This window comes from Atractosteus spatula, chromosome 26 (genome assembly GCF_055471065.1).
Source record: "Atractosteus spatula isolate fAtrSpa1 chromosome 26, fAtrSpa1.hap1, whole genome shotgun sequence".
In the NCBI taxonomy this organism is placed as follows: domain Eukaryota; kingdom Metazoa; phylum Chordata; class Actinopteri; order Semionotiformes; family Lepisosteidae; genus Atractosteus; species Atractosteus spatula.
The window spans coordinates 2895708-2912133 of NC_142731.1; the positions used below are offsets into that span (position 1 = coordinate 2895708).

Below are 16426 nucleotides of genomic sequence, written 5' to 3' on the forward strand. Positions count from 1 at the left end.
AGTTCAAGAAATTACATCTCCAAAATAGATGCAAGTTGTGGGGAAATAGATGTACTGTAAGTGCATTATGCATCACCCATAGATTTAATAGCATTCTGTCACACTATCATTCCCAATACACACCTCATTTAAAATCTGCTTTGCTAGTATTTCTGGAATAGTACACATGATTAAAAGCACAAAACTGAATATTACAGACCTGTTATAAATTGCAGACAAAGTGTTTTAAGCCACAGAGAAAATGAGGATGAGGATGCACAAAAAGGAGGGACAGGGGTGCCCAGTGAGGAAGGAGCAACCTCAATTTTAATACTCCAACAAGCCCAAAAGAGATTTGTGTGCAGCTTGTAAGAAGCTCTTTCTATTCCTCAGACCAAACTCTTTTAGTTTTGCTCCAGAGACCCCCAAAAGAGAGAGAAGTTTAGGTTGGTTTCCTGCTGATGAGCAAACATATGTGAGTGCTATATGTGACCTGTAATGCGATACTCTATAAACATTCACTTTTTATCTTTGGCAATACAAAGTGAAAAACCAAACAATAGTGCTCTCATTGCTTTATGACCTCCATTGATTACTGAATTGTTTCAGCTCAGTAGAGAAATGTCTAAATGCAATAGACAGTCACATCAGCAGATGTTATACAAGATAAAGTTTATTTCTGAGTTACTGCAAATAACTTTAAATCAGACATGTTACCTTCAGGAAACATAAAGCTTTGGCTTTAATTAATGTATTTATAGAGACCAATCCTCATTCTGCTCCTGAAATAGCTTCCCATTTACACTTTGATTCCAATTAAATTAGCTGCTAATTGTAGCTTTGTTCCCCCAAGTAAAGTACAGTACACATTGATCTGTGATTCACAGCAGCTTTCTCTTACAAATAAGAAGGGAAAACAAACAGATGCAAAGAAGTATAAAAATCGTGGATTTAACAAATGTGGGACAAAAAAACATCTTAGGCATGTTCTAAAAGCTTATTCTTTCTCAAACGACTTTGTTGACAACTGCAGGGAACCCAGGCTGTCATATTAGGCATAATTAATTTCTGTTTGACAAAAGAAGGGTCACCATCTTTAACTCATATGTTGAAAGTATTGTCATAATACCTGACAGGGCATGAAAACTATTAAGCAATTATGCAAATCCTTTGCCTCAATGTGGTAATGCATTTTCAGAGTGCCTTGGGGAAACTGGTAAGATGTTGTCCTTTAGCTCTGTGTGGTAAATTAGATATGGGAAATTCACAGCCTGACACATACTGTGGGCATTAAAATGAAGTCATTACTTTCATCTTATAATTTCTAATTGATTGGGGTTATGGAAGACAGATGTGAGGTCATTAATCCTAGTTTTTGGCTTACATAGCAATAAGAAAAATCTTCCATAGATATTAAATAATGACAAGTCAGTGAAAACCCTGCTATATTACTGGTAATGACAGGGGATTTACAGACCATTCAGGTTTCATTTTTGTATAAATCATCCAGGCCACCCTTGCTTATTTCATCATTAGGAGCTTATCTCCAAAATTGTATTCCGCTTGTTCTTAAAACTGACATCTCAGCTCCAGCTGCTTTGGTGGGGAACTTTAGTGTGTAATGAGTACAATGACCCTGGGTTTGTGTTTTCTTGTTTTAAAGTAATCTCCTGGACTGAGTTTGTCAAAGGTTTGCTGGCTAAGGAATTATTTGATTGTGCTCCTACTTATTGCACTTATTGCAATGCCGATTATGTTACACTCATTTCTGGTTTATTGGGAGATATACTGTAAGAAACCTGAGTCCTGCTGTACATAACAGGACCACGCTAATAGTCCTTCTATAAATATCCCTTGCTTGATCTTATAAAATATTTTTAGCTGGAAAAATAGCTGTTAAATTTGTTTTTTAGGATATGCAAAGAAATTATGAGTCTTTTGTTTTAATTTAAAATTGTCAGTCTTTTTTAAAAAGCCAGTCTTTGTCTTGCTGAGTTGTACAGTAGGTCTCTATAAACTGCCAACACCCAAAGAAACAGGAAAAGCTGCTTCACTGCTTCCAACCAAGCCAATAATTTGTTGAATTGAACACTTAAATGCAGAACACTATGGAAAACCTTTAGATTCAGGGGCTTTCCAGCACAAGCACTGGACTGCCCTGACATAAATACTTGTCACTATCATTCATCCTTGCCTACTGAGGCTGCTGTAGTTTTCATTCAATCCAGTTTAGTACTAAAACCCCTGAACCTGCCCAAAGGAGAGGAAGGCAGCAAATGCATTCTCTAAAATATGCTGTATCAGGGCCACTTGTTTATTCACACTGCAAGACTAGAAGTCAGCCCTTGCAGAAAATATCATAAATGCAACAGAGTTCACTCTAATGCAGTACAGTATGTCAAGATCAACTACTGTAGTTCACTTTAACCAGCTTGGGATTTTCCACCAAAGCTTTGTTCTGAAACCAAAAGTTTTGTTGCAGTTTCATAGTGTGCATATATTACTCAGATAAAACTATGCTTTGAACATTTCTCCCCAAAAGATTGTTTAATTTTCTTATGTGGTATATCACTTAAAAGTGAATAAATCCAAGATTAAGCTCAAATATGATGGCAAAGGGAGAAATGGGGATTTACAGCACAGTTTATGTGAATAAAATGACAGTTACCATTAAAAACATTGGAAATCACACTGGAAGGGAATTAGAACCATAATTAGCAGTTTCACAGCTCACAATATTTTGGATGTACTGTAGTTGCACTTTGCAGTCATAATGAAGAGACACACACACTAGTAAAGGTGCTTTCAGAGAGTCGGGTAAATCAGTAAACAGGAAAGGTAATTTAAATGTTAATTTAAAATGCTGTGTCTACCAGTTTGTCTACAAGGACATTTTCCAGAAACAAAATACACAGGACCATTGACATTTGCAGTGTCTGTAAGGATGAAGCTTATTCTACTTTAGTAAAACTAAGCAACAATAATGATTTTTTTTTAATTTTCTTAAAATATCACGCAGCACTGGAATGCAAGCAAGCACAGGATTCAGTCATTTTGACATGTTATAACTGTAGAATTTAGTATCTGTTATTCATAGTTCCTAACTTGGCAGATGACACAAATGAGAGGCCAGTGTCGGAGGCCCAGAGATTACAAGACAAGGTATAAGTGGGCAAGAGATCAAAAATATGAAGAGGAAAAATACCCTGCATGATCTTGTAAATCATAAGCAATCTACAGTATTCAGATTTGTAATAGCAGGTGAAGCAAAGATTGCATGAATGTTAGAACAAGACATTGTCAGAAACCTCACTGCAGAATTTTGAAAATACTTTGCAGTACTGTATATATGTATGGCTTTTTGTAGGGTGTAGCTACAAGGTGTCACATTAGTCCAGTCTAAACAAGTAAAAAACAATAATAGTTTCTCTGAAGCAGGCACTTGTAACTACTGTACGTGTCTTAAAGCTGGGATTATACTGTAGTGATATTTCATCATACCTGTGTCCTCCTTCTTGTCATTACCTTTTAATGTACATGCTTATTATGGTTATGGGGTTGAACTACAATCACATTTAAATATATAAAGTGTTTTTTTACTTTTAACATTTCTTTTAAGGCATTAATATTAACAATGGACCATTCACAAGGCACCTTGTTGCACCAACTGTTACATTTTTAAGGTGTGCTACAGAACATTTCACTATCTAGCAGATTGCTTTCCCCAAAATTAGATTATTGGAACAATACCTTCACCCAGTAAATCATCTTCCACTACACAAAAGGAAAAATTGTATGTGCTATGCTCTCCATATGTGACAAACACTAGAGCAGAAGCATAATAAAAAAACGAATTTTGTGCTCATCTTTGGACAAGACACTTCTCGTACAATAATAATCCCGACAAAGCAAGCCTTATCATTAGTCACATTGACTGCAACTGGGTAGTTTATCATTTGAATGGAGAAGCTCAGCGAGTGTAATGAGTTCACAGAGATTCCCCTCTAACGATAATAGCAGCCTCTAAAAATATAACCACTTCTGTTTCATGGCAGTTGTTTTATTAGTTGGATTTTGTGTATGTGTGTTTCTACACACGTTTTGGTTTTAGTTTCTGTGAAGCCGTTCTCCTGGTGCACAGGAAAATCATAAAGACCTGTTTAGTACCAGCAAACTAAAAGTTCAATTTTACATAAACCCAACCTCTACAAAACTAGAGTATAAAGTAACATTTGCATGTACTCCACACAGACAATTAATCCAAGATGGCAAATCATTTTATACTACAATTAATTTATACTTAATTTAGCATCTTAATAAGGTAAGAGTTCACAGTGCTGAATTGAGAAGAAATGAGATGTTCTGAACTGTCTAAATGACTGAATTAGCACATGTAAAGAAATATATATCACAGTGTGGGTGAATCCTAAATTCAGGAATTGTCCTATGCTGCTGACTGTTCCACCTATCATAGGTACTAGGACCCTTTTTCCCTTTGTCACAGGTTATTTTTATCTCCAAAAAACACCAGTGCATCCACAGACCAGACAAGACAGTTATCATACAGTATACATGTATGATATACATACTGTATATACTGGCTGGCAGAATGTCAGACTGTGGAAAGAATCCAGGGCACTTGGAGGAAGCCCATGCAAACACAGGAAGAAGGTGCACAATGGCACCCCAGGGCCCCAACACTGTGAGGCAGCAATATCAACTACTGTACCACCATGCCATTTAATGCTAATTCAGTATTCAAGATCCTCAAAGATTTTTGTATGGAGAACCCAAGAAACTACAACAGTGAAATGAGGACCTGAACTTGTTCTCGAAACCCTGACTTTCTAGGATGAATCAGAATGTGACTGAATGAAACTGCGCCATTGACAACTATATGAGTCAAATGACCTCCCATTATTTCTAACCTCTCTTTAGTTATTCTCTGCTTAAACATCAAAGGAACAGAGGCCATGCTCTATTGTGCAATTAGCTGACAGAAGCTAGTTTTGATTGGGTTTCCTCAACTTGCCATGCAACAGGAGCTCCAGAGACCTGCAGGTGCCTCTTATCTTTCAGCAACAGCAGAGAGAGACATACTGTACTGCTCCTCCAGTAGGGACTAAGTCTCCTATAAGGCACTCTATTAGGCTTGCAATGAATGGGTTTAACAAATGGACATGACAGGGTTTTCACAAGCCTCATTCTCCTCGTGTGGTACAGAGGTTTATGCAGTAAACTGAGATGATAATTAGAAGAGATTTCCTAAAAAAACAAGGAGGTCTATCTGAAGAATTGATATTGGCAAGAGAAAGATTTGTTTTAAATAAAATGACAAACAACTAGTTGGTGAGACAAAGAAACTCACATTGTTGCAAAATGGATGCTTTGTGATAGAGAACAGAATCTTGTGTCCCTCACAGATATTTCAGCTTCTGAACATTGTAAATTGAACTAGACAAATACAGATTCCTCTCTGATCAGTTCACCTCTGCCTACCTGTGTACCTCAAGCTAAACACATCAAATAAACAGCTTCACTTCAAAATACTTCTTAGATTTTTAGAAATGCCAACACCTTTGAGATATAATTTACAGTAGATTGTCCATTGGGCTTTGGTTACAGAATGTTCTGCACTAGGTTTGTTTCTATTAAAATTTTGATGAGATCAAAGTAGAATATTAGTGATTGTGGTTTACCATCCTTGAACTGCATGTCCCAATAGCTAGAGAGATATTTTCATCCCATTATTCATTCAGGTTTTTTGCTTTACTTTATGAACCTTCAGCCTAAACCCGTCCCTATCCCATTTATGAATTCCCCTGGAGGAAAGATGACAAATACTACACCTTTCACCAATGGAGACAGTATTTTACTGGTGACTGTGTTTATACTGTTTTCAATGCACATACAAATAATTTACTTTATTTGAAAAACAACAACATATTTTCTTTACAAGTCATACTGTAAATATTCACATATTTATATCACCGAAATGCATTAAAAATCATAAAAGATGTTTTAATGAAGGGCTTGTGACAGGCAGGTCACCACATACTGCCTGTATTTTGAATAAATGTAACCATGGCCAAATGGGCTACATAATCTTTTTAGGCTGCTTTCAGAATACAAGCTGGTGAATTCAATCGGAAAACATTTCTATGTTCCCAAGCTACTGCCTGCCTTTAGGCACAGACTGCAAAATTGCTTGACACCAGAGAAGCATAACGGGCTTACAGTACACTATTTCAGAGATCCAACTGAGTATTAATCCATCTGTCCAAAAAGATCTATCTTTCTAGTTCTGGTCATGAAATATTCAGTTCAATGTACAGTACTAGAATTTCAACTGCAAGGAGTGCTGCAGATTCTTGTTCTGATAATATGTTCATTATTTGGGAGTCCATTGAATATTGCATGCTTTGGAATTATGCATTAAACGCATGCCTAATTTTATCACAGTCCTGAAGGTGCTTGATTTTGGCTCATTCCGGAGCTATGTGAGAAACTCCCCCAGCTCTGAAGCTGGTGGTGTAGTCCAGTGGAATTTATAATCCATTTGGAAGGATGTAGTTTCTTTTGAATAAAGGGCGCACAGGTGGTAGGACTTTCTTCCGTGGACATTGACAGAAACCTGTGCTTCAAGAAATAAGACGCGAGATGCCCACGAGGACTTTTTGGCTGAGCTGTCACCCTGTCTTGTTTCAACAATCCAGCATTTCTCCTTAAACTCAGCTTCGAGGCTGAAGGCGCTGCAGTCAGTTTGGCAAAACGGTAATGCGAACTTAAAAGTTTCTTTTCCGAATTGTTGCTACTTTACACAGCCAAGCAAGAAACCCGTTTTGCAAAAAGAAATTTGCCGATCATATCTATTTCAATTTTAGTTTCTTTACTGATGACACAAAGTTTTATCCGTGAACTGAATTTTGCTACATTTGACTGTCTAGAGCCGACTCTTTCTGAGCAGTGCGCAAGATGAACGGAACATTTTTCAATCACTCTGTCTCGGCGCACGGCATGTTCGCCAACAAAACCCAGTTCCTGGCTGGGTCGGTACTGGATTGCTGCAATGGGACTGCAGTTACCACAAGCGACGGGAGCTCGCAGGTTGTAGTTCCCGATGAGCGAAGTCTTTTTATTATGAGGGTTGTGCAAATAGCAGTGCTCTGCGTACTCTCCTTGACTGTCGTATTCGGCATCTTCTTCTTGGGTTGCAACCTCATGATAAAGTCTGAAAGCATGATTAACTTTCTAGTGAAGGATCGGAGACCGTCCAAAGATGTTGAAGCTGTCATAATTGGCCTTAACTAGCTGGCGCAAGATGGGCTCCTTTTCAATTGTCCTGAATGATGCATACGGACAATTTGTAGTCCATATGCCGTGTGATACAGTATATGCAAAGTCTCAAGATTGTTTCAGCGTAAAGAAGGCACGAAGTACGAAACGAATGTCAAAAGACAATTTGTCCTATGTTTAAGTGGCTGCTCTGCTGATTATGTAATGTCCACTCGGAAACCGTTATCCGAAGTCAGTGAAGTATGAATGTATTATTTTGTAATACTTTTTTTTCACGTGACTGAAAAGTTTTTTTCTCATTTAAAAACGCTTTCTACTGTAGGTATCTACTGTAGGTTTGAAACGAACGGCTTTCTCTTCCTTGATTGTTAGCCCGAGACGGGTAAAAAAATGTTTACACCTTTTTTTAGTTTTCTTGTTATTTTGTTTTGATGAGGACAAGATATTGCATGCAAATTTTGTGCATGAGTACCGCATAAACTGAGCAAACATTTCGCGCAGTGTCAAATCAATGCCTTCAGAAGACGTCGAATGGAGTTTTTACCTCGTTCTTGTTTGGTTTGTTTTGTTTTAAAGGTATCTCTGGGATACTGTAACTATTAATGTAGCGGGGACAAAGGTGCATGTTTACCAGGTCCACAATGTTGGATGTTGTGTATTGGATTTTTAACCTAAGATACTCTTTGTACTTAACAACAGTTTTTTCCGAGAAAAGCATGCTTAGTGCCTGTTTATTGTTACTAATGAAATTGATCCACTGTTTTTGCACTTTTATGAAACTCCAAAATGCTGCATGCTTTTTGTACGAAAATGGACCTTATATGATCTGTATAACACGTTACTGTTTTTAAAAGTAAAAATGTTGGCATTTTCACTGACTTGTCATTAATTACTACAGTATGTTGAAAAAAGGTAACCCTGACTTTATTACGTCGTCTTTACAATGTGTTTGTTAACCTTTTGTAGAAACATTTTGGTTATGACGGATTATTACCGGTCATTACCTAATTCCTGCCCTGTTTGGGGAAAAAAAAATATTTTCATCACGCTCCAACAATAAAGTATTGATACAGTACACAGTAATAAAGCTCATTAGCATTAAATGATTTACAAGAGTAAACTATTTTAATACGTTTTTTTCAGGTGATACGATGAATAGGCATACAACATGTTATGCTAAACGTTATAGTTTAGGCTGTTTTTTGCCGAATTCACGCTTTGTTATGAAAACCGCAAAAGCTGTTGATACTGTATAAAAACTTGACGCAAAAGAAAAAAAAGTCAATAAACAAGAGCAGCAATTGAACATGCAACCTCAGAACATTAACTTCAGGTTAATGAGGTTGAAGCTAGCGTGCTGACGTCTAAACAGCCATCCTGATTTAGGAAAAACGAAACAACTTGTTTTCTTCTTTGTCTCGTTAATCAGTAACTTGAATTTTCACCCTTCTATCATGACACCAGAAAAACAAGAGGCCTGCATGGTTTCAAACGCAGTGATTGCAAAACCAAGGAGAAATATGTTCAAAACGATAAAAATCACAAGTCAAAGATTTGTTGGAAAACAGATTTTTCATAAAACATTTATAAATGTATATTTTATGGAAATGAATAATAAACTGTCTTCTCTAAACATTCTGTGTGTTGACTTTTTTGAACTTAAGGGTTGATAAAATCTTTACAGTTTAATCTAAAGCTGTGAATCAAGACCAGTGTGCTAAATGGTAGTCAAACATACACCAATAAACTGTACTGACATGCTGCCCCTACTGTATGTTTAGTAGATGGCTGGCAAAATTAAAACGTTGAAATTAAGATTAATTAAAATATTAAGATTACCTTATGTGATACATAAAATAAATTTTACTTAAGTTTTTTTTACAATGCTCACACTTAATCCTTACTTGTTCATACATTCAATATACAAAACTGTTGAGCAAACCCTCCATTAGAAATACATGGATCATAAATAAATGATGAGAAATCAATACATATATCTTACTCTCGAGTTTATTTTTTCACTTCATCAAGTGACATCGATCAATTTTTCATAACTGTGACATTTAAATTTTACATACCAGCTATTCATGCAGTATATGCTAAATTTGTAAAACAAAATAAAAATGATGGGTTATCTGAAGGAAAAAAAAGTTTTGCTTGACTAACAAAGGTATTGGGAGAGGAGGTGTGCTAAAAACAACAAAATGCATTTACATTTCAATTTAAGAATACCGTATCTGCTAATGATATAAAAAATGTGAGAATTATTTTCCCATTCTGTTTGGCACACACCCTGTCCTCAACTTCAGCTTTGGGAAAAGCTGTCTTAAAGGCTAGAAGGTAGTTTTATTTATTCATTTTCCAAACCGTTCTCAATGTTTAAAACACGAATAAGATAAAGAGTAACTATTCCACCTCCAAAGTCTTATTTGAATGTTACATAGCGAAATGAGTAGGCCTGTTGAGGTATAACTAGACATTTTAGTGCCAACAAAATATAGTGTGATCATTTCAATCTGACCACTGTTATTGCAGAAAAAATGTGAATGTACTGCCGACCAATAACAAATATTAGTGCTACAGTATATTTACTGTAGATGAATGAGTTTTCCTATCCAGTGGTAAGTGTGTCTCTAGTGTTGCTCTTTCTATATACTGTATACAGTAATACAAATATATCAGACATTTCTTTAGAGTGAACACATACAAATATAGCAATAAGATTTTAAATTTTATGTTGCAGAATGTTTAAAGATATACAGATTCCTCTATTTAGAAAATCCATAAGAAGACCATGGAGTATTTTATTTCTAGTTTTTTTTTTATTTTCTGAAGCTACTGTAGTTTAATTTAGCTAGAAGATAATTTGGAAAAAATTGTGACATGAACACATACTCAGGCTACAAAATCACAGGATATAAAATCAATTTATATAAAAAAGATTGTTTGCAAACTAAAAGACAATGAGGAAATCATCTAAGCCTGTGAAGCAAGACTAAAAATGCTGTAGTTTCTTTCGCTAGAAAAATGGGTACTGTTTAAGTGATCACTAAAACTGTTCTCCTCTTGGTTTCCTGCTATCTGATTTCACTGAGCTCTGCTTGAAATGTTAGATGACAATGTAGAGGGTTTGAATGAATGATGATAGGTTAACAAACGAATAGCTGTTTGAGACACGTGTGTGTAAAAAGCAGGTTTTACTGTTCATTCATCCACTTAAAATGTTTGAGGGGCGTGGATAGAGTCTCAGGTCCCAAGACAGCCTCTAACCCTCATTGTAATGCAAGCACAAGCCATTACCCTGAAGTCCAATGCATACTGTATATTAGCTACAGACTGCAGAGCCGAAATTACTTGGATGGGCTTTTAAGCAGATGGATTGGCGACCTCAGGGTAAGGGCTTAAGAAAGGTTAGAAACAAGAAGAGGTCATTTAGCCCATCCAACTTGTTTGTGACCAAATTGATCGAATAAACTTATTGAGCTGTTTTGTGAAGCTTCGACAATATAGCTGGGCAGCTTGGTTAAGACACCGCCATTATTTTTGTAATGAAATGCTCATGTTCTCAGTTTTAAATGCGTTACCTTGTAGTTTCTGTTTGTGTGCTTTGGTTGATTCTGAAGATGTGTATTGGACTGACCTTCAACACTAAATATATGCAGTTCTTTCAGCCTGTAGGTGTAGAACATTCCTTCAAGCCAGGAAAAGGATTGCTTGTTTTAACAGATTCCAGAGCATGGTGACCAAAATTGTGCACAGTATTTTAAACTGGTAGTTCCCATCAGTTTTGGTCAGTTGTGCTGATAGCTAGCAAGGTGGATGAATGGATTTGCTTCACATTTAACATATAGTACAATATACTAGTCAACACAACTGAGAAAAGCTAGTTAATTAGCCATGCTCTCTTTTAAGATACTGGTGAATTAAATAAATTATCTGATAATACTTAATATATTGTCCTTTAGTATGGTTTTATACAGTACATACCCCTGACATTACAATATTAAGGCATTAACTGGGGTGCAGTATTACATTCACCATTTACGTTGAGTTTTACAGTTACATTTACATGCATTAAGATTAGTTAAATTTTCAAGCATGTGTTTCAGTAATAGATTTATCCTCCATAAGCAGACCATATTTGAAAACCTTACCTACTTCTTTGGATGTCAGATCTGGTCATAAAACTACAGTATGTATCACTGAGAGAATGGGCTTGGCCCTCTCAAGTAACAGCGGTCATTTTAACTGAATTTCTGATTGAGTGTACCACATCATAATTCAAAAGAAATGGTAAAATGAATAATGCACTCTATTTTATAAAGATGTGTAAGCATGAATCCTTGTTACTGTTTTTCTTACTACAGTATCAGTGGTATTTGAGGTGAAAACTGAAATTTGTCACACATTATATTAGAGTGTGTTGGTAAATAATTTACTTGACCATTGGCATTTAAGGCTTAGATTGAAAATTAGCATGTTCTATGATGTGTATGTTGTTTTCAGAAAGGTAGACAAGGCAATTTATCAGAAAATGTACATGTGTCTTTAGGAATTAAGTGCACTAGAGTTGAAAATGGTTGTTTCTAAAAAAATGTTCCTTTTAAATTCTTCTCCTAACTAATACTCTGGGGATAAGCTCTGTCCAATAGTTTGATCTGCAATCCAGAACCCAAAAAGGATTGGATGCCGTATGCTGTGTTTGGATATCCTTCATGGTTTTAGTCCATTTTCCTGTTCTATCAGTGCATGGAACAAGATGCTTAAGAGCCTTGGAATGTTTAAGAGCCTGTGATTTCTGCCTGACTTTTATCATTTGATTGAATGTTGTGTTGGGACATGATAACTGGATGGGGTTGTTAAGGTTTTAGTGAGTCAAAGTCATTGTAAATCATCACATATCATGCCAACTTTATTTGAATTCTGAATTCCCAATTGTGCGTTTTCAGAAATTCCAGCAGGAGAAATACTTTTTGTATGTAAAGAAAGTCAGTTCAGAGTGTTAAGAGTGTAAATCTCTTTAGTAGAACCACACCAAATTGGCAAATTTCTGTGAAAGGTTTTAACAGGTGTCTGTAGAAAAACTAGACCCAGGATTGGCCCATCAGAGGGCACACACATACTGTACTCTCAAACACACATGAACAACTTAGAGAGAGACCATTTAACCTTTAACAGCATGCCTTATGAAGACATGCATGGAGAAAACTATAGCACCTGGAAAAATCCATGCAAATATAGAAGGAACATGTAAACATCACACAGAAGGCATTCCATTCTGGAATCAAACCCTTCACTGAAGAGTTATAGCCCCTTTGACCTGTTTCCTTAAATAACAGTTGTTCTGTTCCTATGTTCGTTAAATTTTGATATCAGTTTAATGATCATGAAGGAGTCAAATAAAGTGAAGAAAAACATTTTCATCCAGAATGTGCCGTGAGACTGATTGTAGCCCATGATGCACTAGTGTATAAAGCTTTTGCATTTCTGAAAACTTTCATACAGAGCTAATTTATTGGATGTAAGTGTTTTTTATTTAAAACAAAGCTAGAATGAGCTTGATTGATGGCTGGAGGTGATGAAAAGATAAGATATGTAAAACCCAGAGAGACTTGAAATTAAAATAAATTCCCTTGGTGATACGTTCTCTAAGTAAGAGTGCTATTGCAGTGATCATGAAAAAACCCTCAATAACCCATGATATTGTTTAGCTATTGTACACAGAAAAGTTGCTGACAAGCAGGTTCATGCTGTTTCTTATTGTGTGGGCTGAGAGCTGCAATTTATAGGACTGAGCTGTTCAACAGATCTTATTTATTTTATTTGTACAGTATATATGACATCTACTAACTGTAAGTTATGTAAAGAAATGAAGACTGAAAAGTATCATAAGAAAAAAAAACAAGACTCAAATTACCTTCCTCTGCTATAATATACCTACAAAAAGGATTGCTTTTCCCCAAATAAATCCAGGCGCTAGGTGAAGTAACCTTTTTATTTGTATTAATATCCTTAATAACTGCTGAGAAATTTCAATGATTTATATATATTATGTATTTCTCCTGGGCATGGTGTAGTCAACACTAGTTGCATGGATGTGCACACCTGGGTTAGTATCCACCTACATTAATAGTGGAATAAATATCTGTTTCTCATTAATGGACACTCTACATACTGTACGTTGCTGGGATCACATAACCACAAAACTAAGAGAGCTCCTAGAAATTGAATTGGATCTAGTAGTGAATCAGCAGGGATGTTATAACACATTGCAATGAGTGTTGTACCTCCTCCAATAGTCTATTGCTATTTTTAGTGTCTGTTTTACAGTTCATTTCTATTTTATAGATTACTACATTGACTGAGGATGGTTATCTATAATCTATATGCATGTACAGCCTTTAATCCATACAGTTTCATGTCATTGTAAGAATTTCCTTTATCCTAAGTATTGATTAAATGTTTAGGATTGGATGCAGAATAAAGGGATTCTAAATTGAAATAAATGACAGAGTCCTAGTCCTGGAGTAACACTGTCTTCTGATTTTTGCTCCAGCTGAATCTGAAAATATTTTCTTTTTCAGTTTTATTTTGTATCATTGTACACTGGTGCACATGAACATGGTTTAGTATTTGAAGCTTCGTCGAGCCAATTGATTAAAAATTGTTTGATGTTAAAAAAAATGATCTTTCACATCATTTTTAAAACTTATAAATTTGGGTATAAAGACAGGAATTTAATCTGGAATTGGCATGAGAGTGCATTGTGATTCTTCTGCATGTCCAAACCTCGGAAAGAATTTCACATGGCAAGCACTCTTTTCACTGAGTACTGGACAGGATTAAAGGAGAACAAATAGAGTGCTGGCTCACACTTGTCATAATCTGACAACCTTTTAATTGTTAAGTGTGGGTTTTGGTATTTCATGCATGTCAAGTAAATGGTAGTAGGAGGTTTCAATGGCATGATTAAATAGAACACAAGCACTTACGCATATACTCCCATTTGAAGAATCCTACATTCAGCCTTTCACACGATAAGATTTGTTTTCATTTACATTTGGTCACTATTGCTGTGATTTCTGTAATTGTATTTTCATAACTACACAATTAAATATAGTGTGTAAATCATCAATGCCAAGCTCATGCTTAAATCTTTTTTTTTTCATTCAGTTCTTTAAGGAAAAGAAAAAACAAAACAAACAGGGGCTTCAGAGTTCCAGTGCTGTTTTTTTTTGTTTTTTAGAAATTTGGAGTTTGAAAGTTTCAGAGTAACAGACGCCTCAGTTTTCTGTCCTGCTTTCCATACCTGACTTGGCACCTCGTTGTGGAGTGAGGAGTTAGGCCATGTTCTAGCACATGTCCTCTTCGCTTTCAAAGCCAGAACTCCAGTACCACTGTTCCAACAACTGCTTAGGCAGTTTATTTTGTGCCTTCTTGTTATCTTATTCCAATTGTCTTGTTCTTGTGCCTATACCCTACTATTGTGACCTCACTGGCTATGTCACTGTCATCTGCCATATAACCAGTGTTCAACCACCTCTGGACTCCCAAGATATGCTTTTCTCTTTCCCCTTGAGTCTGCTACTTCTCCCAGAGTCAGTGCCTTGTTTTCTCATACTGAACTTCAAGTATCACATGGTCTGAGCTGCCCGCAAGTGCCCAGAAGCATAACGATCCTGCCAGCTGAAAAGTAGTCCACCTCTGGGTCTTCCCAACTAAAGAAAACTCAAGGAAGATTTGACTGAGCTGATTAAAAATCTCAGAGAGAACAAGAAAAATCAATCTGGACAATTATGGTACATCTCACTTCTCATAAACTCTAGCATCAGAAGACACACAGAAAATGTGAGGAGATTTAAGATAAAGAGTATTTATGTGAAAAAGGTGTAGGTGTCTGGCAACTGACTACCAGTTCATCAATGTGATTTATTTTGGATGCTTTGGAAGAGATTCATTAGATTTTCGAACCATCGAGCTACTTGATGTGCCAAAATGACCTCTAATTTTTGCCTTTCATGGATGTCAGTAGCAAAACCTTATGGAAAATGGCATCAAAGATGTGACTTTTACTCTTTCATCTTATAATCCTATGAGTATTTTAAAGTCGGGTGCAAGGAACATTTCTTTTCAACCAAGAATAAGTGATTACCTTTCATAAGAGCAAATATTAAGTTGCAGTGCTTTAATGGAGGCCAAAACTGAAATAAATAAATCTGTAATAATTAATACAGATACAGTATAAGATCCCCTGGACACAAGAAACAGTCTTTGACAGCAATGATGTTATTGTGGCATTCTGAGGCACTTTTTTTATTGAGAGAGTAACACCAGCACAAACAACACAGCTTTGAATAAATTAGTAATCCATGCAAGCCTGTTGTTGTTTCTTTTGTTAGTTTCTTTTCTTGACGCAGGTGCAGTAAAGAGTGTGAGAGTGTGAAGAAAAAAAACAACAGGCAAGCTCATTAATGGATCGATTGAGATAGTAGGGCTGGAAAAGTCTCTGTGAAAGGAGTTGTTAATTAGTGTGGTTTAAAATAGTTGCAGACAAAATAACCATGTACTGTACTTTTTAGATTCAGTGAACAGAGCCATTTACTGCTCTTTCTTATCTACACAAAACTCCAGCGTCTTTTTATTAAAATGATTACCAATAAATTAGAAACTAGTATGGCTTAAGACCAGGCTTAAAGATAGAGTGCTAAAAAAACTTAATGAAAATGCAAATAAAAACAATTAGTTTAAACACACAAATTCACAGTAGTCATTTATTTACTCTAGCCTGGCATACAGCGTATGAATCTGCCACCCATCCATTATCTGAAAGCCACTTATTCCTGGTACTGCAGGTGTTGTGGCAACACAAAGAGTATCTGAGAAGCATACAGCATGAGGTGGGACAGAATTTTATCATTTCTGTATTACTTCTTTAAAGAAAACTTTCATTTTAACAATTTTTTCCACTTCATGATGCTTTCTTTGGATTTTCATATAATAAAGGAAAATAAAATCTGTTTAAAATCATACCGTATTAAAACAGCTGTATAATATCAATTTCCTGTAAAATAATAATAGCTGAAATGAAATGTTACTGTAAAATCCATGACATTTGCCATATTCGATAATGTGATTACAGTATAGTAAAAGG

At 35.9% G+C, this 16426-nt stretch overlaps 1 protein-coding gene across 1 annotated transcript; it reads left to right on the forward strand.

The window, feature by feature from the left end:
• The first annotated feature begins 6583 nt into the window (after positions 1 to 6583).
• Positions 6584 to 8908, forward strand: rprml (reprimo-like). Its single transcript, XM_088906189.1, has one exon. It carries the CDS (start codon positions 6955 to 6957, stop codon positions 7288 to 7290), a length of 336 nt encoding a protein of 111 aa, XP_088762315.1. The 5' UTR covers positions 6584 to 6954; the 3' UTR covers positions 7291 to 8908.
• Positions 8909 to 16426: the final 7518 nt, after the last annotated feature.

What these genes read in the sequence shown, in the direction of transcription:
- rprml (XM_088906189.1), top strand. Translation starts at nt 6,955, where the DNA reads ATGAACGGAACATTTTTCAATCACTCTGTCTCGGCGCACGGCATGTTC.